The sequence below is a fragment of the Neodiprion fabricii genome, chromosome 2 (genome assembly GCF_021155785.1).
Source record: "Neodiprion fabricii isolate iyNeoFabr1 chromosome 2, iyNeoFabr1.1, whole genome shotgun sequence".
NCBI lineage: Eukaryota > Metazoa > Arthropoda > Insecta > Hymenoptera > Diprionidae > Neodiprion > Neodiprion fabricii.
The window spans coordinates 16,720,300-16,743,723 of NC_060240.1; the positions used below are offsets into that span (position 1 = coordinate 16,720,300).

Consider the following 23,424-nt stretch of genomic DNA (forward strand, 5'->3'; position numbering starts at 1 on the left):
GTATGTAGCCTTCAGATCTTTTTACAATATTTTCATACATGTCTTACTTTTAGACCCATTCGGCCAATTGCAGTGAATTATGGATCGTGTTGTTCCTGAACTGATTCTTTATAAATCTTTCGGTATGCATTCTCTTCAATGCTCGGTTTATAGATGTTTTCGTCAAAAGTTTTCACTTTATTTTTACTTCTGGGGCATGTTATTTTTTATTCGAAGCTATGAAACGAACATATTTTGTTATTATTTCACTGAATGCAATCATTTTGTTAATGGAACTTTCCACCCTGCCAAATTCCGAAGTTTGTAGGTAGTTAAAAGTGCCAAATCAGTTGCATTTACATGATGATTTCTATGATAAAAAACATCATGGAATCGGTAAGCACTAAATTTATGTACTTCACTTACCTCTTATTCCCTACCGGTGGTTGCGCATAAGGAATTCCCAGAAATGCCGACACTTTTCGGCCATGGGTGGTGGACATCATTTTTCCCCGCAGAGTCCCTTGGGGAATCGTCACTTCCGGTTGAATAGTTTCATCGAGGTAACCGGCACTCGACGCGGAAAAAATGCTTAGCAATAGTGAGAAAAGAAGACACTCCACCCCTGAATATGAAACCATTGTCGTCACACGACGTTGTCCGATGAGAACAAACTCGAATCTGGTGAATCTTGCTGGTGGAATTGTTTTATGGCTTCGAACTGTTTGTCTATCGCGAACGAGTTTGACATGCCAATCGTCAGACATGATATTCAAGCTGTCCAACGACCGTCGCACAAACAATGTAACATACATTTGTCTCGGTATCACTCGGAGATGCAATGCGTTAAACCACCTTAGTTATTGATACTCACTCCTCATTTCACGTTTCAGACTTCATACCGACAATAAGTGCAAATACTCGAGTCTGATACAGCCAACTGAATTTCCAATGGTTTCGTATCGTCCAGCGCTTTACATAATAAAGAAGTGTAAAGAAACTCTGTTGTTGATTCTCGTTAAACTAATCACTGCCAGGCAGATTCTTAATCACCGCATTACTGCGAAATTCTTCTCATTGAAAAACCGCCAGAGTCGCTCGACGCAGTATATGTGGATCCAAATTTGTGAGTAAGTATACATATCTTTTTTTATCCCCGACGAATGAATTCATTCTGCAATTTCAATAACTCACCCAAAATAATTTATCGTCAGTCCATGTCATCAAGTACCTGCACAATGAATAAATTTGTTGAACACTTCTCAGTTATTTCAGATCCCATATACTGAATAGAACTCTTACAATTAGATAATTTGTCTATATGATATGTACTATACGTATTATGATATAATACATTAGATTGGATTATGTAATACACGCTTCATACATCATTTATCTATCGATTGGTGATCAGGTTACCTCTTCACTAATTGTAATCAGAAACCAACTTGGTCGAAAAGGTATTTGAACTATCTGTCACATCATCCGATACAGCGAAAAGTCGCTACGATGTTCAATTTAGCGAATAGAACGGTATTGCTATCTGATGAAGTCTTTCATGACAATAAACTGGAATTAGTACATCCCGTCCTGAGTATCAATAATTACCCGGATTTCTTCATTTCAAATCATATGTACCGGACTCTGAGAAAAGAGTCTTGTCATGACAAATAAATATATTTCGTTGAATATTTTCAGGAGCCATTTTTTAACTGTTAAAAAACTTATTAACGTGTAATGAGCATATGTGCCATTACAACTACAATCGAAATTTTATAGTATTTGAATTAAATATAATATTCACTTCTCACTAAAATATGTCTATTATTGAAAAGATACTCTAAGATTGTGGCTGATAAAGCGGGAATTGATTCAAATTTTTTTTTTCTTTTTTTGTCAAAAAATTAGCACTAATTGTAAAAGATTTCACTCCGTGTTATCCCACATGAAGATTTATTAACAGTTAACAAATCTTATTTGAGGATTCAAGTTCATAAACTCACCATTCGCACGTTCCAAGCACGTTCTGTATATTTTAAACGCAGTCCGTCGGCCGAGCGATTGATTTATAATAAAAACCAGTGTGACAATGCAACGGTAATTTTATGGAGCTGATGTTACAACTTGGGGCGTATCCGAACTTCTTTCAACATTTAAGTGTCAGTGCAGCGTGTTTTTGTTCATAAATTCCTGATCTGGATGCGCGATATTATGTTCGAGGTTGGGTACGTGCGATGTAACATTCATTTCCGGCTCACACGTGAACATTCGGACGTTCGTCTCACCGATTCGATTCAAACGCACGGTACGTAAAGTTCATGCCCCAAGAACGACGTGCGCTTTTCATCCGTTCCAGAGTGAGTAGGTTTGGAAAAAGTGACAGCGGTTGTATCCGTAGTACGGTAATGAGGCAACAATGAGCTCAACATCACTAAATACGATTTTCGATAAAATAGATGATTGATCAACTATTAATAAATATTCATCCGGTACCATTATTTAAGTAGTTAACCATTGTGTTTGATTGTTTTATACACCAGGATACTAATTCTACAGAAATAGATGACTCATTATGTATCAACAAATCTTCATTTCACAGAAAAAAGCGAATGTAAAAGGCGCGATTTCTTATCTACAACTAAATATTTATTTGGCCATATTCAAATATATGATTTGTTAACAGTAAATAAATCCTGTTCACTATAACAAGACTCTTTTCTCAGTTATTTGTGTTTCGATAAATAATAAGTAATATCTGTTGTTTAACCACTGTCTGGGAACTCTGACCTATTTCCTTTGGTTAGATGTAGACTTAAGTTCGCCCGTAAAAGGAGCTTCGCCTACGCAGGCGTGAATTTTAAGAATGACCAAAAATTATCGATTTTCGATTAAATCAGCCTTTTGATAGTATCAGCCTCGTAATTTCAAACGAATGTACCTCCAAGAGGCCAGAGAGGACGACACGCCGGGGCGGGAACGATGGTCGGCGGTCCACACCGAGAGATAGGTGTACGTGACCGAACTTCGAAGAAAACAGACGTTATTCAGAGTACAGAACTGTTTTGCAGACTGAACGTTTTATGACTCGAATCTACCCCTCTACCAAATGCCCAGTTATCAACACAGAGCAACAGGATCGTTCTCAGGGCGTTTTGAATAAATCAAGGACTGGCCAGAAACCTGAGTGCAAGGTATCAGCCTTCGTGGGTGCGGGATCCGGTAGGGAAGTTGGTCAGGGAAATCAAAATACACAGGTGTGATGTAACTAAGCTTCATTCCGCAAGTACCTCCGACTAAGACCTCGTATACTCAGGCGCTCTCTGGCTCTCCTCGCTGAGAGCCCCCCTCCTAGCGGTACGTATGCGCTCGCATTGCTTGGCAGTGTTGACTCCATACACTGCCTACTTTCCGTGCGCGTATACATCACACTGAGGTTAGCTGAAAAAACGTCGGCAACATAGCGGCGGTACAAGTTGGACGATTACATGTAATGGAGAGTTGATATTCATTTATCCTAGGAATGAACGGAATATATGGATATGTGAATACATTTTTTTAACGGCGTATACAGTATGAACCTACTAATACTGTCCAAGAACTACCTACTGATTCAAGACTATTGGAAACAAACAAATTCCATTATAAACAGCGACAAACGGAATCAACACTACCACAAATGACGACAAACGAAACGAAGTTACTACAAACGAAAAAAACATAACAAAGTTATTAAAAGCAGAAAAAATGGTACTACAATCAACTACAAACAATTCTGAAGCGAGTAGGACGTTTGTAGTGAATTTCCCAGGAACTACAAACGAAAAAATCAGTACTGCAAACAACTACTAACGTTTCCGAAGCGAGTAGGACGTTTGTAGTAAATTTTGAAGGATCTCTAGAAGAAAAAAATTATACTACAAACAACTACAGAAGATTTTGAAACATTAGTTGGCAGCAGGGCCACAGAAATTCCAGCTAAAAAAAAAAAACAAGAAAACATATTCTTCTTCCCTTTTTACTACAAACGAAAATATCTTCACTACAATCAACTACAAACGATTCTGTACGGAAAACTACCGATAATTCCATTTTTTTCAAAATGGGGTTTTTTTTTTTTTATTTTGTTAAATTTATTCAATTATTTATTTATTTATTTTACTTCTGGAAGTGGATTCCATCGAGGTGTGTTGCACCTGTGCGTTTCAACCCCTTACATTTTTTTTGGCGCTACTACAAACGAAATCATTGTTACCACAAACAACTACCCACAAAAACCTACAACAATCAACAAGAAAAAGTTAGGTTTCTTCAAGTCGGGTGCTAGGTTCACATAGGTATGAAATTGTTTTAATCGAGTGAACGAATTCTGGGACGTAAAAAAACGCTCGAAGATGAGGCTTAAGAATTGGTAGAACAAGACGAAAGGACTCATGTTGTATGCAAGGAATAGTTGATAGATGATTTAATTTAGAAAATCACCATTGATTGTGATCTCGCGATCAGGCGGAACAGTGATTGTGTGAAAACATTTAAAACAGGTATTATCGCTACCTTTCACCACATCATTTTAATTGACGAGTCGCTGCTGCTCAATGATTTTCTGATACGAAGCGATTCATGATAGCAAAAAACGGAAGAATGGAACATATTGAATAGTCATCTCCATGGAGCAATTCTTCATCAAGATGTTGCTAAAGCTATCCAACTGATTTTCGGAAGAGTTCCGGAAATTTATTGCAACGCTGCATCAGAAGATCTGCTACCAATATGCAAACCATGGTGATAATAACATCATCTGGCGGATAACACCCAAATCAGATCACAGTGGCACGAATTTCGTTAACATTGCTGCTACTATTGGCCCAAGGCGTATGGCATTTACCGACCAGGGTGTTCATATTCGATTTGATTGACGAAGACTCCCATTTCTCGCGTAACGCCACCGTACACACAAGTAGTACACATTCTGACCATCACACATCGCAGTTTCCTCAAGAATAGATACTATTGAAATGTTCATTGTTGGGTAAGGTTTTAGAAGATATAGAAAACACGAAAATATCCTTGACAAATTGAGTCTATAGCTGTGCTATCGTTTTCATCAATATTTCGAAGTCTCATCATGATGAATGAAAATCAAGCAAATAGTATGTTTCGCACGTACATTATGACAAGTACAAGACGAATTTCGAGCATGAAAGTAAGATCACAAAAAGAAAATTCACTCTTCAGAGGATGCTTTATTCAGTCGTTACAGATTGCGTTATATGTCACACATTTTGAATATTATCAAAGCCTACGCATCACTGCTGTGAGAATGCTGTAATGAACGCAATTCTACATACAATGCCGAATACAATTATCCAAAAAAAAATTTCCCCTCAAGCACTAATAATGCCGAGAAATGTATTTCTGTAAGCGAACTACTACTAATTATTGGAATAAATTTCCTAGCCGCATTCTCGCAATATACGAAAAAGTATTTGTTTATTTTTGTTCGACATTGCGTGCAAAATTTCGATGATTTCAGCATTTTTACAGGGATGCCGCGTTTGATCGGTCGATAAATATTGACAGTAGAATCTTCTAGCGATGGCGTTTTAGTGGATGAACACGATGGTTTCTGCCTCTGCCGTACTTCTTTCCAAGTTAGCCCAAAATTGCATTCGCTCTGTTGAGAACGGATGTTTAGCCTCTAGCGTGATTTCGGATCTGTCCCCTATCTGAAGGTAATTGTCCTTTTTCGAGTACGGCTCCCACGTTGTATTTCCACGAAAAAACAAGGTTGAAGGTTTACTGAAAATGCGTGCTTTAGTTGTGAATCATATGTATCATCAGATAATCTCATTATTGAAAAACACCTACCCGTGATTCGCAAAAGATGTCCACAATTGCACGATGATTTCCCTCATTTGTAGATCTTTTTCATTTGGGGTTTTGTTGAGAGCTAACATCATATTGTAGTCTATATGTGGAAAAATGTAACCAAGATCATCCGCGTGTGCTACTCCGTAGTCCGTCAAAGTGTTGCCGTAAACGTAAGTGTTACTCCAGGTGCCCCGATATCTGAAGGCGTAGAAATATTGGGGATTTACTGCCACTGCATGCTGGTATAACAGGGAGGAGTACATCGGATAGGTGAACGAAGCGTCACCGATGAGTAACGTCAAGTTAGTCAGCAACTGCAAGAGAAGGGATTCATAAATGGCGCATCACCTAAACACTCAATTCTTTAGTTGGCACGATACGGATAATTAAAGAATATTTCAGGTCAACGATCGCCAGAACTGATACGACAAAAATTTTTTTTCACCCACTAGTATTACATACTGCCTGTAGTTTTTTGTGAAAACAACTCATTTCGATGAATTTCTGCTCCAAGACGCTACTGGAATACGATTTTCAATTAAGAGACTGATAAGGTACAAGCTCCTGATATAACCTACGCGTACGGTAACAATTTCACATGATGATAGAAATCATTCGTTCAGGTCAAAAGATGACTGCAGCGACCAAACTCCATAATTGTGCCAACTATTAGTAAATCTCTGTCAAATACGGTAGTGAATTTCGCGATCAGTTTTCAGCTGTTTAGATTTTTCCGCGATATTATATGGTTACGATTCAAAATATAAGTTGAATGAACAACGTCGGAAATACAAAACCTAACCACTGGAACTCTTTGGAAACATTCATGACTTCCAACCCTCCTATACAGCTGGATATGTATACAGTAAGAAAGCTTATCGTATTCCAATCGTTAAGTTTGAATATCTTTTTACTCACCTCACTTCTATTCATTGTTTCAATGTTATTGAAATAGTACGACTTGGCCGCCTTGACCCAAGCGGCTCCAGAGTCCGGTTGATACAACCAGTACGAGAAAATCGGCAGCAAATGATCAAAGTTTGCCAGAAAGTCTTCGAGCCAACCCTCCTTTTCATAGAAGTCTGGTGTAACGAGTAAAATTATCAAATAATTAGGTATAAGACTGGATATAATTAAAATAAGAGCGAGAACCTTACAAATTTTCAAAACCTCAAAATCATGCCTCAACTTTCTGTTTATCTGATTTTTAAATAATTCATATCATCAGCCGTACAGGATCCAACAATGTCACACCCCTTTTTATTTTCCATCAGCTATGATAACGTACGAAAAGTATTGGTTTCGATCCAAAATAACCGTCTTTACCTTCAATGAATCTTTACATTTCTGGGCATTTAGTATCGGAAAATTAGATTGTTTAAGAGTTGTTGATCCGTCTGTCGGTCTGTCTCGAAAAGCTTCAGCGATCATTTCAAAAATGAATTCACGAGAATATCTGAAATTTACAGGCCTTTGCATTTGAATGATGGGCTTGACAATTGTCGTATCTCGTTCTCTTTCCTTCGTAGGCCGTGTTCAAATCTTCACGTCACAACACCACGTGACGAACAAGGAGGTCCGTCAACGCATGGTCGGATGTGCTTTAATGAGTTTCATTTCAAAATTGAATAACTTGTTCAATTTGCAACATTTCTAAAAAGCATAAACAGTAAACACTTTACTATCCAACTCGTGTACGGACTATCGATCTGAATAAGCAATACGAATCGACTTATACAAAGATTATAGAACGTTTGAATGGAATTACCAGAATTCGAATGAAATGCTTCAACGAAACACAATTGTATAAGAAATGAAGAAAACATTTCACTGAGAAAATAAATATCTAATGACAAAAATGATGATCATACTTAATGGTACGTCTATTGATTAAATTGATTTGCCGAGGCGATAAAAGGTACGGAGAAAAATGCAGTAATGGACCGCAGTAGTCAGCCCCTCAATAGTCAACGAATTTCCTCTTGCATACGTTCTCCTTATACAGTACAGATTTCTCCGACACCCTGCTTGGTCGGGCCACTAGAAATATGCGTAGAACTGAGTTTCGTAGCCGTCACACTTTCCATCGAACGAAATATGTAGGGAAATTGCTCAAGGTCTGATTGGAACATTCTTTATTCTACGAGTACGATAAAAAAATGTCATCGAATTAAGTAGTTTTTAACGTAAAATCATAATTATACATTTACTTTACAGTTGAAAATCGCATATTCAGTTATATCCATTATGTTGAATTGAATGAAACTTTTTTCGTTCGTTAAGGAAGTTTCAAGTCTCGTAAATTGATTTTAAGCGAATGAATATCGTTTCCAATAACTGCACACTTTCCAAAAGCACTTGTTTTCTATAGATTTTTGTCATTTCAACAATTACTCCCTGTTATATCGGTTGTGTACGGGTGAGTGACATTACATTAGGCCGCAAGTACATAATTTGGCAAGCATCGGCAATGCTGTTTCAGACATCGATCGTTGGATGAGAAGGAGCATACATTGTCGAGGAGAAGAAGGCATCTCACAGGTGATCCATGTTTCTCTTTTACATTGCGTAGGAAAACCTCTCTATGCCACACTTGGAAAAGATCTCGGTCCGTCCAGGCATTTCTTTGACCCTTATCTATCACAGATAGATTTGTAACGTTTTTGAAACACCGAGGTTTTTTTTTTGAATCTTTCAATGAGTAAATGAGGAATTTTATGAGGTCCACTTGCATCAGCGCATACCATCATAGTAAAACGATCCTTCATCACCTGATGCCCTAGATCATCGTACAGTGGGACGAAGTCCTTGAAAAGCGAAGTAAATCTCGAAAAATGAAAATCCGCTTCAGTGAATTTTGACTCAACCGTCAGGTAGTGCAATAATAAGTCCATTCAAACCCCGAAAACAGAAGACGTATCCTCTATACCTGGCTCGCAACTTTAGTTCAAAGTGGACCGTCAATGAGGGTGCACGTATTGCGCGAGAATACAAAGCAGAAGCACTAAACTTCAAAATTTCATATTTCAAGTGTTAATTGTGCTATTTCAAATTTTCAAGATGGATTCGAATCCTGGAAGTGTGTGAAACATATTTCTGTATCAGTTCAGTCAAGAATTGACGTTCAACAACTTGAAATACGGCCACATTCGGTGCTCTCGTGAAAACGATATGATTCTATAGACCTCAATTTTCAAACAGATGAAATGTACCATTTTCTACCATATTCTTCAACGATCCAAGTTCAGAGTTATTGGTTATAGGCTATTCGCTTACGAAATCCATAAGAGTCACCCGCTTCCACCTGCTCCTTTGGCTGTAATGATTTTTGTTCGTAAGTCGCGTATAGTATGAGCGGGTACGGAGCGCGACGTGGCAAATTTCACAGTACGTACAATAGGAGACTAAAACCGGTCCTAACATATACCGAGACTTCATAACAAACTAGCATCGTTATTTTAGATTCACATTGTTTATAATAAATGTCTTCAATAATTTATGTTTGAGATTTCACGAGAAGTAGCACATGTATTATTGTTTTATCTGTCATAAATTATATGAATGAGTATTTCGTTTTCGTGTTTTTGCCTCCTCAATATCAGAGAACAATCTCCTAGATGAAACGAAATCGCTTCAGAAGAATTTAATTTATTCAACGACTTAGATCTCGCCTCATTTGTTATAGTTTACGTTAAATATTTGAAGTTTTTATATGCAAATCAGTTTCAAGTTCTCTGCGGCTTTGTTATAGGACCTAGTGGGAAAAATATTACTCTATACACGAAAGATGGCATTTTGAGGACGGGACTACCCGCTATATTGGAACACCTTAAATTGCAAATTTTCGAAAAGAGCGGACGTTCGGTGCTTATACCTAATCATGTGAGGCAGTCCTTTTCAGTTTTTGTTGAAAAAATGAGAACAATGTGGAAATCGGTTTGTAGGGAAGAAAATGCGTTTCGCAAAAAATATGAGTCATGGCTTCATGTGTCCTTTCCTGTAGCTGCTAATTCCCAGAACACACCGACCAATAAGGGTGGTCACCCCTCGGAAGATTTTTAGTCCCGAAGTCACAGATAGAAACGGCAGAGAACCGAAGAAATCCGTGAAACGTTGACTACGAACAAGTTATCAACTACTGTTCGAATGAGCCTTCGCTCCTCGAATTGTGATGGATGCAACACTGACGAGTCTAACGAAAACTTAGAGGTATCGAAAGGCTCTGTGAAATAACTCCCAAAGTTACATTATCCGCAGATGCTACACTTTCCTATATGATGGACCGCAAAATGTCGAATAATGACTACCAAGAACTGAGATCTCTAAACATTCGAAAACACTTCCGTATGCCTCCCAATTCCAAAGTGGCAGAAGCTAAAAAAGTGTGTTAGCTACCCCGTACGGCTATTAGTAATGCAGAGACCAAAGCAGAGTTAAATTACAGGCTTTACTGAACCATACAGATCAGCGTATTATATCACTTCAACGTGAAGTTATTTCGAGTATTGCTGACGAAAGTGATAAGCAGATGACCCTTGTTTGCAAGTGGGGCTACGATCGAAACTCTGGACAGAGTGTACATGTAAAAAAAAGTTTCAAGATGACAACACGTCGGATTCAACTGTGTTTTTACTTCAACTGTGCCAATACAACTCGTGTCTGTCGATGAAATAACGGATGCAAAATTGTGACTTGTATACCGCTATGGTTACAGTTTTTGAACGAAAATACAAAATTGACTGTGAACGAAAAACGCTACATCGAAAATCAGATAAACACACTTGTTCTTTACGAAACAATACTAAATCAGAACGAACTCTCGGTTGAATTTAAAATGATGTTAACGATGATAGAGGGGAAGGTTTGCGATTCGCTGACATTTACCGCGATGCACAAACTCCCAGTTTACGGTCCACAAATAACAGCTCATGCATTATTGCCGATCCGCTGACTATCGGAAAATGCTTAAGAAGCTAAAAACAAAGACATCAATAGTATTGGAGAAGATTTATCACGAAAGTGTTCGAGATCCAAAACAATGGAAGATATTTTCAATCGGCTTATGGTAACATCTGATCCGTACATTTCGAGTGTACGGGCACTTGGGGACAACGAATCTGAGACGGCCAATTTTTTACACTGGACAGTTATATTGGCAACATAGAGAAATCTGCAGCGCCATAGTCGGCCGAGCGCGAAACAAACTCAATCTCAATAAACATGACACAACACACGACCAGCCCCCTGACACTCACCACAGTTCGTATACTACGAAATTGTACGCGTTTTGTCCCCGTTTTTTAGTTCCTCTACGTGGCGCTAGTAGACTTCTGACACGCTCGCTGCCCTCGCTAACCGCGCGCAAGCTTGTCAGATGACTACTAGTGCCACTAGTGATGGAGATTGGCGGCAGAACCGCGGGACATCTTGCGAACCTCTTTTGGAAGCGTGTGTCAGGGGGCTGCCCATGACCGTCAAATATCACCCTAGAATACCGCGGGGATAATAACTTGTTAGATTGACACGTATTCTAAGGTTAGATTCAACGGACATGGGTTACGTTATGTTTATGAGATTGAGTTTGTTTCGCACTCGGCCGTCTATGGCGCTGTAGGTTTCTCTGTGTTGCCAACATAAATTTCTAGTGTAACAAATTGGTCTTCTCAGATTCATTGTCCCCAAATGTACATCACCCCAGAAAAAAATATGCAGTTTATCTGTGGAAACTGTAGAATTGTTAATCTCACCCACAATATGTCAATCTACTGCAGAAAATGATTCTGAATTTGACGAGTCCGATAAGGAAATTGTATTCCATTCATTTGTTTTGTAATATTTGAAACTTTTGACGATGCTTTTGCTAAAATGCGTTTTACGTTTGTATTCATACATTTTTTTTAAAGTATTGTTGTGTGGATTTTATATGATATAGATGAATATTATTTCTTTGTTTCTCAATTTTAAGCCACGTGGCATTTGTCGTCTTCTTGTTAAGTAAAGTTTGGGCAAATGTTTACTTTGAATGCGTAATCAATGATCTCAAAAACCCCTGTACAACTACTATCTTCGAAATCTGACATCATTGTTGTTTGAATCGAAGTTCATTTCAAGTTGACTCTCCTTTTTCGGGATTTCGTCCCACTGTAAATTGTAAGACTGTAAATGTCGTGAAGTTTCTTAGAACGATCGAGCAAACCGTTACTCGCCTTAAACGTAGATGCAGCACCAAAAATTTGTTTGTGATGTGTTGAAACCTTTTCGGCTCAAATCGCCTGTGAGAGAGGTTCGCCCAAGGTTCTCTGTTACACAAACCATCTGCAAATTGCCTTTTCAACACCACTATCTTCGACGTTTGTGATTTTCTTCTTCTTCGTACTTTCATGCTGGTCTTGAAGTATACTGAATTATGTTTTGCTTTACTTTCCCTAATTTTCGTTAGAGTCTATCTTTTGATACTTTAATCATGCGTAAGCCTATGGCCCGACTCACCGGTACTCAAACAATTAATAATAATTGTTATGTTCTCATCGATGGTTGGCCTCTTTCTATTCTCCTGTTTTGCCTCGCTCATTCTCCGAATAAAGAGAAGCATTCGTTGGAAAAATTATTAAACCTCCGTATGAAGTTTTCAACAAACTGGAATTATAATTTTGAGCAGAAAGTTCCAATGTTAGAACGTGACGTGACCCAAAATTTTTTCTCCCTTGACGTCATTGATCTATAGTAATCGTTGACGACGAAAATCAGCTAGCTGGATTCCCCAGTCCGGAAACAACCGCGCAGTAGAGAGGACGTATGAAAATCATGCTCCCCAGGTTTCGAGTACCAGGTTCTCTATCTCCTGGATCTTGTGCTCCAGGTCCGCTACATCGTGAAACTCGACTTCCGGGACAAGCGCTCCATAGTTCTGGCTGTCCAGGTCCTTGACCTGGTGACTTTTGACCACGCTTTATCATTTTTTTTTTTTTTTTTCAGTGGGTAAAAGTCCAGGAGAGCAGAATTATCAGGTAGTGAGTTATGTTTTCATAATCTACGAATGTACGCTAAACTACTGACAGTGGCATAATACCAAATAGTTTGATTTATTCAGTGCAACTGTGATAATTTTCTCAATTTGTGTGAGTGGTAACCAATCTGTAATTTTTTTTTTCAAGATATTGAAAAAATAAAAAGTCATTCCACTTTTTGCCAGTATAAGGCATCACTTGCTCAAGTTTCATTGCGATCGCTTCAGCGGTGTGGAAGATTTGGCTCTCCGTGTTCTCGAGATGTATAGCGCTTCTTTGAAAGCACCTTAAAGGTGCCGATGGGTTGACTACTGCGGGCAAGTACTGTACTGTTTTTACGGCTTATTTTCTGCCATTCTGTTCACTTTCTGGGTTTTTCTATGAAAATCAGCAGTGATATACTCATAGTTCGCGGTCAAATGATCAAACCAAAAGAATTTGCATTCACTTGCCTATTGTGGTCGCTATACCTTCGTTTTCAACGACACCCATGATACAAGGTAAATCACGAATCTGACCAGCTCTCACTATATTTGCAGGGCTAGTTGTTAAAAAAGCCCCCCTGATATCTGGCTCATCAGTACAAGCCCATGTGGTAAATGGTTCGCTATGCCACACGTAAAACCGTGTAAACACGGTTGTAATGTCAAAAACATTCTTGTTACGCAAACACCTGACGAGGGAATCCGAAGTGTTATTCAAACAGCCAACGTAATCGCCGAGTTCAAATGCGCGCTTCGCATAGACAGCCCTGGGTCTGTAGGCCCATCCCACAAGGCCAGATCCGCTTTGCATGATGAACTTATGAAAGAGCCCTGTAATGACGTGAATTGGTTACGCCATGTTTCAGCATTTGATTATAACTAGGTTCATCAACTCATCGATGGAAAAAATTTTTTCAGTACGTCGTACTTGTTGTAAAGATAGAATACGTCGTCCCGATTATTGTAAATGTGATATTAGTCATTCCGTTAAAAGATTTCAATATTCATCAATCAAGTCTATTGAATATTACCTCAAACCTTGGTTGGCTTCAATCTGATTTCCATCTTACCAATTGTCAATTTCGAAAGCGTCAGAAGGTGAACGCAAGCGCTCCCTGAGCTGTGGCCGAATAACGTCACTAGATCAGGGTCACCGTGAAAGTGTCTGATGTTACGCTGCACCCATTCGAGCGCAAGGACCTGGTCTTTCAGGCCCCAATTTCCGGAAGCCACTTCGTCGCCAGTGCTCAAGAACCCCAAAACACCCAGACGATAGTTGAAGGTAACGAGAACTACATCTTGGTTCAAAAAGTACTTCGGGCTGTACACCGATGAATTAGCGGACCCCATCATGAACCTCCCACCGAGAACGTATACCATTACCGGAAGTAGCGCGGAGTCCTTACCGTCACTTATCTGTATGTATAGGATCCTGAGTCAAATCCAGTTATGTTTGCTTTACTAGACTTCTGATTTTGAACTCATGCTTCTATTCTCGTACAGCAACCGGCTTGCCTGCAAATAAGCAAGCCTTACTAGATGAGAATAATTACCTGCGGTGTGAACACGTTCAGGTTCAGACGATCTTCGTCTCCAACGAAACTGATATGGTCTGCGCCACTTATTTGGGGGCAAAAGTTTCCGTCGGCAGTAGCGTTTCGGATGCCTTTCCAACCACCCGCCGGTACGGGGTTCGCGAATCTGCGATACAAAGAGAACTTTTGTTATCGGATTCATGACGAGAGTTGACGAAGGCTGCGACTTCTTCAGGTGAAACATTTCAACCGATGGTATGTCTGCTTCTCGCAAGACCTTGCTATTTTGAATGTTGATCTTATATATTCATCATTGATATTCATTTACCCATAGAATTCTTATCGCCTAATCAGCAGGTTTAAAATTGGGTTTAACAGTCGGTTACTTTGAGCCGCACCTTGCTTACCTTCAGATCAAGATTTGTAACTGACCTGATGTGAACCCGATAAAATCGTGCTACTCTAGTCTTTCGAATTAATTTCCGTTCGTAACCATCTGATCCATTTTAACAAACAAACCCGTCCACCAGTTGGAAATAAATGAATGTTTAGTTTCACATAGTTCGACTGACAAACGCCAGATAAGATTACATAGAAACAGAGTTAGGTTCGTCAGTATTGTATAGACATTGTAAGTATCATGTCACGCACTTAGGGGCCATACTTAAATTACGAAACAAACGTAAGGGAGGGGAGGGGTCAGACTCGATTGTTACACTTTGTCACGATACGGGGGAGGGGGTCTTTTGATGCTTGTACGTAATTTTTTGAATTGAATGTAAAATTTTTTGATAATCAATAAAAAAATTCAAACTGAATTCCCGCGCCAGATTCTGTTATAGCCAAACCTTTAACATTTTGAAACTAGCGCGCTGCGGTAGCTCTTGGCATTAGATCACTCAACTTACAGTATAAATTCATAAGGTCGGTAAAGAAGTAGATTTATAAGTTTATAACCTATGATACTTGGTGATCTATAAAGATTCAATACATATTGATTTAACTTATACGAAAGTAATAATTTTATCTGCATAATGGATTATGATCTCAATAAAGTATATCAAAGATTATTTGATGCATACAAAAAAAGCCATCGGGAGATATCTGCACAGCAAGCTCAAATTAACCTGAATCAAATTTGGAAAGAGTTAAAAGAGTCTTGCAAAACAAAACTCGAAATTGCTGAAAAAGCAGAAGCAAAGATTAAAGAGTACATCTCTTTGTTGATTTTTTTATTTGATCCCGGAAAATTACGTACATTTTGGGACGGGGGGGGGGTTGACATTTTGTTATGATCTGATGCACAGGGGGGGTAGGGGTTGAAAAGTTCTTCAAATTCCGTTACGTAATTTAAGTACGGCCCCTTACAGAAATGGAAGGAACTGCAAACTTTGTTTATTGAAGTATATCTACTTCTTTTGATAACTTCCTTGTTTGCACGAACACTGTGTTTCCAAGTGTACGCGAGTGTTCAATAACATTTTTGTAATTATAATTATTACAATGTTTTCGAAAGTATACAGACTCAATTGAATAGTCGAAAGAAACGGTTAAAGAATGATTCTTCAAATGATGATATTTCTATAAATCAAAAATGCGCCTAATCTACTGTTCTCTGTACAGTAAAACTTGCCAATACCGGACATCTTTGGGACCAAAAATATTGTCTATTACCGAATAGTGTATGCTATTCAGAACAATATTAACGTCTAAATTATACTTCTGGGGATGTTTAGAGTGTCCGTTTCAAAGAGGAATCCGTTGTTGGGAGGTATCCGTTAAGGGGGGAGATCCGGTTAGCATTTTGAAAAAATCGTTTATTTTACATTTTATAAAATAACAATATTTCAAGAGTATTTTCCGAATAACGATATGCAAATCGGACCGCTATTCGCAAAGATGTATAACTTCGAAGGGCGCCGTGTCTGACAAAGCTAACCGGCGCTCCCTTGAATATACTCGAGAGGCAACGGTAGCTCGTCGTCAACGAAAAATTGCTGCAGGTGCAGCTAACAAAGCGGAGGAAGGTGCAGTATCTGGCCCAGGAACAGACGATTCAATGTAAGTTACAAAACAAATTTTTTGTCTGCACACAAATCGTACTCAAAACTTTAAACGCGTTTTTCTCGAAACAATGTTTTCGAAGTCGGTGATCACTCTAACTCAAGAACGGCTTTACCGATCGGTTTGAAATTTGTCTCACTTCTTCTATACATAATTGTCTTCCGGACGGAATAAGGATTTTTTATTTCATAGCCAAAAATGAGAGTGAAATTTTCGTCAACACGACACTTTTGACTTTCAACATCCGCCATTTTATGAAAAATTGACATTTTTTCGAAATCCTTCGTTCATCCGGAGCATTATATCATTAACCGAAGATCCCCCCCCCTCTTTTGTTGGATTCAGATGATCCATTGCTGCGCGAGAGTGATCACCGCAACTACCTCTTTTTTTTGCAAGCGTCCCGCCCATTGCCTCGTACCGGCTTATTTTACAATATTTTTCTTTGAAAAAATTATAATGTGTACTCTAAATATATATCTCACGTATGAAAGAACTGTTGTTATAAATTATTTTGTCGCTTGGCCAAAAAAAATTCGGAAAAAAAGCCTTTTTTTGGACGTTCCAACTGAGTCTTCCCCTTAACAGAAGTTTTACATCCCAAGTGTACGTATGTACGTATGTACATATGTAACCAATTTCTTTGCCGGACGATATCTCGAGACCGAGTTACCGTATTCCGATGATTTTAGTCTCAGCGACGCGGCTTTTCCGAACTCAGAACTGCTATGATTTTGGCTTTTATCGGTTCGGTACTTTTTTAATTATTCCAGTAACAAAATTACAAAACATCGAATAAAAATGATGATATCTTAAGATTGGGTGAATGGAATTAAATATAAATTGGTATCGTGAGGTTTTTGGGTCGCTTATCACGAATCTAAGGTCAGATTTGCATAGTCCAGATTTGGTGAATTCAATAATCTGATATAAAACAAAAATCATTTGAATTTTGATGAAAATCGGTACTAGTAAATTTGTCAGGTGGCTGACCACGAATTTGAAGTCCGATTGTGAAATCGAAAAAATTAATCCAATATGATGGCAAAACATCTAAACAGATTCGGATTTTGGTAGAAATTGTTAGGCGAAGTTTTTTGGTTCACCGATAACAAATCCAAGGTTAGACTTCCAAACTTTGAAATGGTGGATCCATTATAGTGGATTAAAATTTCAGAAATTGTCATTTTTTCACGTAAAATAGTATGCGAGAGCTTTAAAAGCGATGATAACGATTCTGATTTTGTAGCATGAAATTCGAATTAGTTATTATTATTATTTTCTATCTACAAACTTGGAAGCTGCAGTGTGAGAACGGGTAGTTCGAGGGTTGGCTCATGGCCAGTCTGAAACTGATAGTTTTATGAATGAAGATTTAAAATTAAAATCTTGGTTCTCATCCATGTTAAATGTAATGAATAATAAATTTTCTCGGGAACTTGGACAGAATTGATCAGATTCAATTTATCAAAATTTGCAACGTTTCGTTGGTTTTATTTATTTTCCAACTTCATCAGGCAAGCTGTAACAGATGTACATAAACTTTAAAATTAAGTTGCATAAAACAATAGACATGATACATGTAAGTTACAAATTCAGAAATAATAAACTAAACAAAATTGCAAAATATTTACTTTTGAGGTTAAATCGTCGTTAAAATCCTCTGGTCCATAACATCCAGTCAAAATTATGTTTAAATAAGACTAGACAGATACATACATTTTTGTTTTTTTTTGATAAAATTATAAACTCATTGTGCCAATAAATTAATTTGAATAAAATAAAATAAAATGGACAAATATGATGATGGACAAATACACATGTCAAACGTAGTGACTCTTAAATCACAGACTGTACTGCTCTCACACAGTGTGATAGTACGTGTGGAGGTCGCATTATCTGTATTGTCAACATGACTCTGTTGTCTATGACTAGTACTGTTTGTATTGTGCGCGAAAGTTCAACCTCTAAGTAAAATAAAAATATTTACTATGACTTCACTAAATCCTTGACCTCATTTATCAGGTCACTGTAAATTGTACTAAGATTTTGCGTGTCGGATCTAAAATTGACACAATTCATCGCCTTAATGAAAATCATTTCACTTAGGTTTCTCTTTATGTAATTTTTCTCCACATCATCGAACTGAAAGTTATGACCATCTTCAACAAAGTGATGTTCCGCTAATGCTGTTTTGTTGTTTTTTATGAACTTCTCAGGTCTGCAGTCAAGTTTGTGTTGTCTCATTCTGGTTTTTAATTTTTGCCTGGTTTGTCCAACGTACCATTATAATTTTATCAAAAAAACAAAAATGTATGTATCTGTCTAGTCTTATTTAAACATAATTTTGACTGGATGTTATGGACCAGAGGATTTTAACGACGATTTAACCTCAAAAGTAAATATTTTGCAATTTTGTTTAGTTTATTATTTCTGAATTTGTAACTTACATGTATCATGTCTATTGTTTTATGCAACTTAATTTTAAAGTTTATGTACATCTGTTACAGCTTGCCTGATGAAGTTGGAAAATAAATAAAACCAACGAAACGTTGCAAATTTTGATAAATTGAATCTGATCAATTCTGTCCAAGTTCCCGAGAAAATTTATTATTCATTTAAAATTAAGTTATTACGATATCAAAAATTCATCTTGAAAAAAAAAATTACTGAACTAGGATGATTCGTATGAATTTTTTCACACGAAAGTGTATGTAGCCTTCAGATCTTTTTACAATATTTTCATAGATGTCTTACTTTTAGACCCATTCGGCCAATTGCAGTGAATTATGGATCGTGTTGTTCCTGAACTAATTCTTTATAAATCTTTCAGTATGCATTCTCTTCAATGCTCGGTTTATAGATGTTTTCGTCAAAAGTTTTCACTTTATTTTTACTTCTGGGGCATGTTATTTTTTATTCGAAGCTATGAAACGAACATATTTTGTTATTATTTCACTGAATGCAATCTTTGTGTTAATGGAACTTTCCACCCATTCCAAATTCCTAAGTTTGTAGGTAGTTAAAAGTGCCACATCAGTTGCATTTACATGATGAGTTCTATGATAAAAAACATCATGGAATCGGTAAGCACTAAATTCATGTACTTTACTTACCTCTTATTTCCTACCGGTGGTTGCGCATAAGGAATTCCCAGAAATGCCGACACTTTTCGGCCATGGGTGGTGGACATCATTTTTCCCCGCAGAGTCCCTTGGGGAATCGTCACTTCCGGTTGAATAGTTTCATCGAGGTAACCGGCACTCGACGCGAAAAAAATGCTTAGCAATAGTGAGAAAAGAAGACACTCCGCCCCTGAATATGAAACCATTGTCGTCACACGACGTTGTCCGATGAGAACAAACTCGAATCTGGTGAATCTTGCTGGTGGAATCGTTTTATGGCTTCGAACTGTTTGTCTATCGCGAACGAGTTTGACATGCCAATCGTCAGACATGATATTCAAGCTGTCCAACGACCGTCGCACAAACAATATAACATCATTTGTCTCGGTATCACTCGGCGATCCAATGCGTTAAACCACCTTAGTTATTGATACTCACTCCTCATTTCACGTTTCAGACTTCATACCGACAATAAGTGCAAATACTCGAGTCAGATACAGCCAACTAAATTTCCAATGGTTTCGTATCGTCCAGCCCTTTACATAATAAAGAAGTGTAAAGAAACTCTGTTGTTGATCCTCGTTAAACTAATCACTGCCAGGCAGATTCTTAATCGCCGCATTACTGCGAAATTCTCCTCATTGAAAAACCGCCTAGAGTCGCTCGACGCAGTACATATGGATCCAAATTTGTGAGTAAGTATACATATCTTTTTTTATCCCCGACGAATGAATTCATTCTGCAATTTCAATAACTCACCCAAAATAATGTATCATCAGTCCATGTCATCAAGTACCTGCACAATGAATGAATTTGTTGAACACTTCTCAGTTATTTCAGATCCCATATACTAAATAGAACTCTTACTATTAGATAATTTGTCTTTATGATATGTACTATACGTATTATGATATAATACATTAGATTGGATTATGTAATACACGCTTCATACATCATTTATCTATCGATTGGTGATCAGGTTACCTGTTTACAAATTGTAATCAGAATCCAATTTGGTCGAGAAGGTATTTGAACTATCTGTTACATCATCCGATACAGCGGAAAGTCGCTACGATGTTCAATTTAGCGAATAGAGCGGCATTGCTATCTGATGAAGTCTTTCATGACAATAAACTGGAATTAGTACATCCCGTCCTGAGTATCAATAATTACCCGGATTTTATCATATCAAATTATATGTCACGTACTCTGAGAAAAGGGTCTTGTTATAATAAATAGATATATTCCGTTGACCATGTTCAGGGAGCAATTTTTAACTGTTAAATAATTCATTAACGTGTAATGAACATATGTGCCGTTACGACTACAATCGAAATTTTATAGTATTTGAGTTAAATATAATATTCACCTCTCACTAACATATGTCTATTATTGAAAAGATACTCTAAGATTGTGGCTGATAAAGCGAGATTTGGTTCGAATTTTTTTTTCTTTCATCAAAAAATTAGCACTAATTGTAAAAGATTTCACTCCGTGTTATCCCACATGAAGATTTATTAACAGTTAACAAATCTTATTTGAGGATTCAAGTTCATAAACTCACCATTCGCACGTTCCAAGCACGTTCTGTATATTTTAAACGCAGTTCGTCGGCCGAGCGATTGATTTATAATAAAAACCAGTGTGACAATGCAACGGTAATTTTATGGAGCTGATATTACAACTTGGGGCGTATCCGAACTTCTTCCAACATTTAAGTGTCAGTGCAGCGTGTTTTTGTTCATAAATTCCTGATCTGGATGCGCGATATTATGTTCGAGGTTGGGTACGTGCGATGTAACATTCATTTCCGGCTCACACGTGAACATTCGGACGTTCGTCTCACCGATTCGATTCAAACGCACGGTACGTCAAGTTCATGCCCCAAGAACGACGTGTGCTTTTCATCCGTTCCAGAGTGAGTAGGTTTGGAAAAAGTGACAGCGGTTGTATCCGTAGTACGGTAATAAGGCAACAATGAGCTCAACATCACTAAATACGATTTTCAATAAAATAGATGATTGATCAACTATTAATAAATATTCACCCGGTACCATTATTTGAGTAGTTTATCATTGTGTTCGACTGTTTTATACCACAGGATACTAATTCTAAAGAAATAGATGACTCATTAAGTATCAACAAATCTTCATTTCACAGAAAAAAATAAATACAAATGCGCGATTTCTTATCTCCAACTGAATATTTATTTTGCCATATTCAAATATATGATTTGTTAACAGTAAATAAATCCTGTTCACTATAACAAGACTCTTTTCTCAGTTATTTGTGGTTCGATAAATAATAAGTAATATCTGTTGTATAACGACTGTCTGGGAACTCTGACCTATTTCCTTTGGTTAGATGTAGACTTAAGTTCGCCCGTAAAAGGAGCTTTGCCTACGCAGGCGTGAATCCTGAGAATGACCAAAAATAATCGATTTTTGATTAAATCAGCCTTTTGATAGTAACAGCCTCGTAATTTCAAACGAATCTACCTCCAAGAGGCCGGAGAGGGCGACACGCCGGGGCGAGAACGATGGTCGGCGGTCCAGACCTTCGTCCGAACTTCGAAGAGAACAGACGTTATTCAGAGTACAGAACTGTTTTGCAGACTGAACGTTTTATGACTCGAATCTACCTCTCTACCAAATGCCCAGTTATCAACACAGAGCAACAGGATCATTCTCAGGGCGTTTTGAATAAATCAAGGACTGGCCAGAAACCTGAGTGCAAGGTATCAGCCTGCGTGGGTGCGGGATCCAGTAGGGAAGTTGGTCAGGGAAATCAAAATACACAGGTGTGATATAACTAAGCTTCATTCCGCGAGTACCTCCGACTAAGACCTCGTATACTCAGGCGCTCTCTGGCTCTCCTCGCTGAGAGCCCCCCTCCTAGCGGTACCTATGCGCTCGCATTGCTTGGCAGTGTTGATTCTATACACTGCCTACTTTCCGTGCGCGTATACATCACACTGAGGTTAGCTGAAAAAACATCGGCAACATAGCGGCGGTACAAGTTGGACGATTACATATAATGGAGAATTTATTCAAGGAATGAACGGAATATATAGATATGTAAATACATTTTTTAACGGCGTATACAATATAAACCTACTCATACTGTCCAAGGACTATCTATTGATTCAAGACTATTGAAAACAAACAAATTCCATTATAAACAGCTACAAACGGAATCAACACTACCACAAATGACGACAAACGAAACGAAGTTACTACAAACGAAAGAAACATAACAAAGTTATTGAAAGCAAAAAAAATGGTACTACAATCAAGTACAAACGATTCTGAAGCGAGTCGGACGATTCTAGTAAATTTTGGAGGAACCACAAACGAAAAAAATTGTACTACAATCAACTACAAACGATTCTGTTCGGAAAACTACCGATAAATTCGTTTTTTTTCAAAATGGGGTGACATTTTTTTTTTTAATTTTTTAAATTTATTCATTTATTCATTTATTCATTTTACTACTGGAAGTAGATTCTATCGAGGTATGTTGCACCTGTGCATTTCAACCCCTTATATTTTTTTTTTTTTTGGCGCTACTACAAACGAAATCATTGTTACCACAAACAACTACCTACAAAAAGCTACAAGAATCTACAAAAAATGGTTGAGTTTTTTTAGGTCGGGTGCTAGGTTCACATAAGTATGATATTGTTTCAATCGAGTGGACGAATGCTGAAACGTAAAAAAAACGCACGACGATGAGGCTTAAGAATTGGTAGAACAAGACGAAAGGACTCATGTTGTATGCAAGGAATAGTTGATAGATGATTTAATTCAGAAAATTACCATTGATTGTGATCTCGCGATCAGGCGGAACAGTGATTGTGTGA

The 23,424-nt window shown here is 37.8% G+C and overlaps 3 protein-coding genes across 6 annotated transcripts in view; 1 reads left to right on the forward strand and 2 right to left on the reverse strand.

Moving 5' to 3' along the window:
- The window catches only part of LOC124176644 (flotillin-2), a 478,641-nt gene that overhangs the window by 320,412 nt on the left and 134,805 nt on the right, over positions 1-23,424 (forward strand). The window lies entirely within an intron of this gene.
- Positions 1-23,424, reverse strand: part of LOC124176630 (esterase E4-like) — a 51,754-nt gene that overhangs the window by 13,186 nt on the left and 15,144 nt on the right. Inside the window, exon 1 of one of the 3 annotated variants that reach the window (XM_046558177.1) lies at positions 406-519. The exons of the other annotated variants lie outside the window; for them this stretch is intronic. Coding sequence (XP_046414133.1) covers positions 406-485 — 80 coding nt within the window. The 5' untranslated portion in view covers positions 486-519. Of the gene's footprint in view, positions 1-405; positions 520-23,424 lie in introns of those variants that run through there. 3 annotated transcript variants of the gene reach the window in all.
- The window catches only part of LOC124176640 (juvenile hormone esterase-like), a 62,688-nt gene continuing 44,828 nt past the window's right edge, over positions 5,565-23,424 (reverse strand). The window contains exons 4-8 of one of the 2 annotated variants that reach the window (XM_046558203.1): positions 13,320-13,669; positions 7,527-7,536; positions 6,766-6,932; positions 5,845-6,161; positions 5,565-5,775 (exon numbers count right to left, since the gene is read on the reverse strand). In XM_046558203.1, coding sequence (XP_046414159.1) covers positions 5,580-5,775; positions 5,845-6,161; positions 6,766-6,932; positions 7,527-7,536; positions 13,320-13,669 — 1,040 coding nt within the window. In that variant the 3' untranslated portion in view covers positions 5,565-5,579. Of the gene's footprint in view, positions 5,776-5,844; positions 6,162-6,765; positions 6,933-7,526; positions 7,537-13,306; positions 13,670-23,424 lie in introns of both variants that reach the window. The other variant, XM_046558201.1, reaches the window with a different exon arrangement.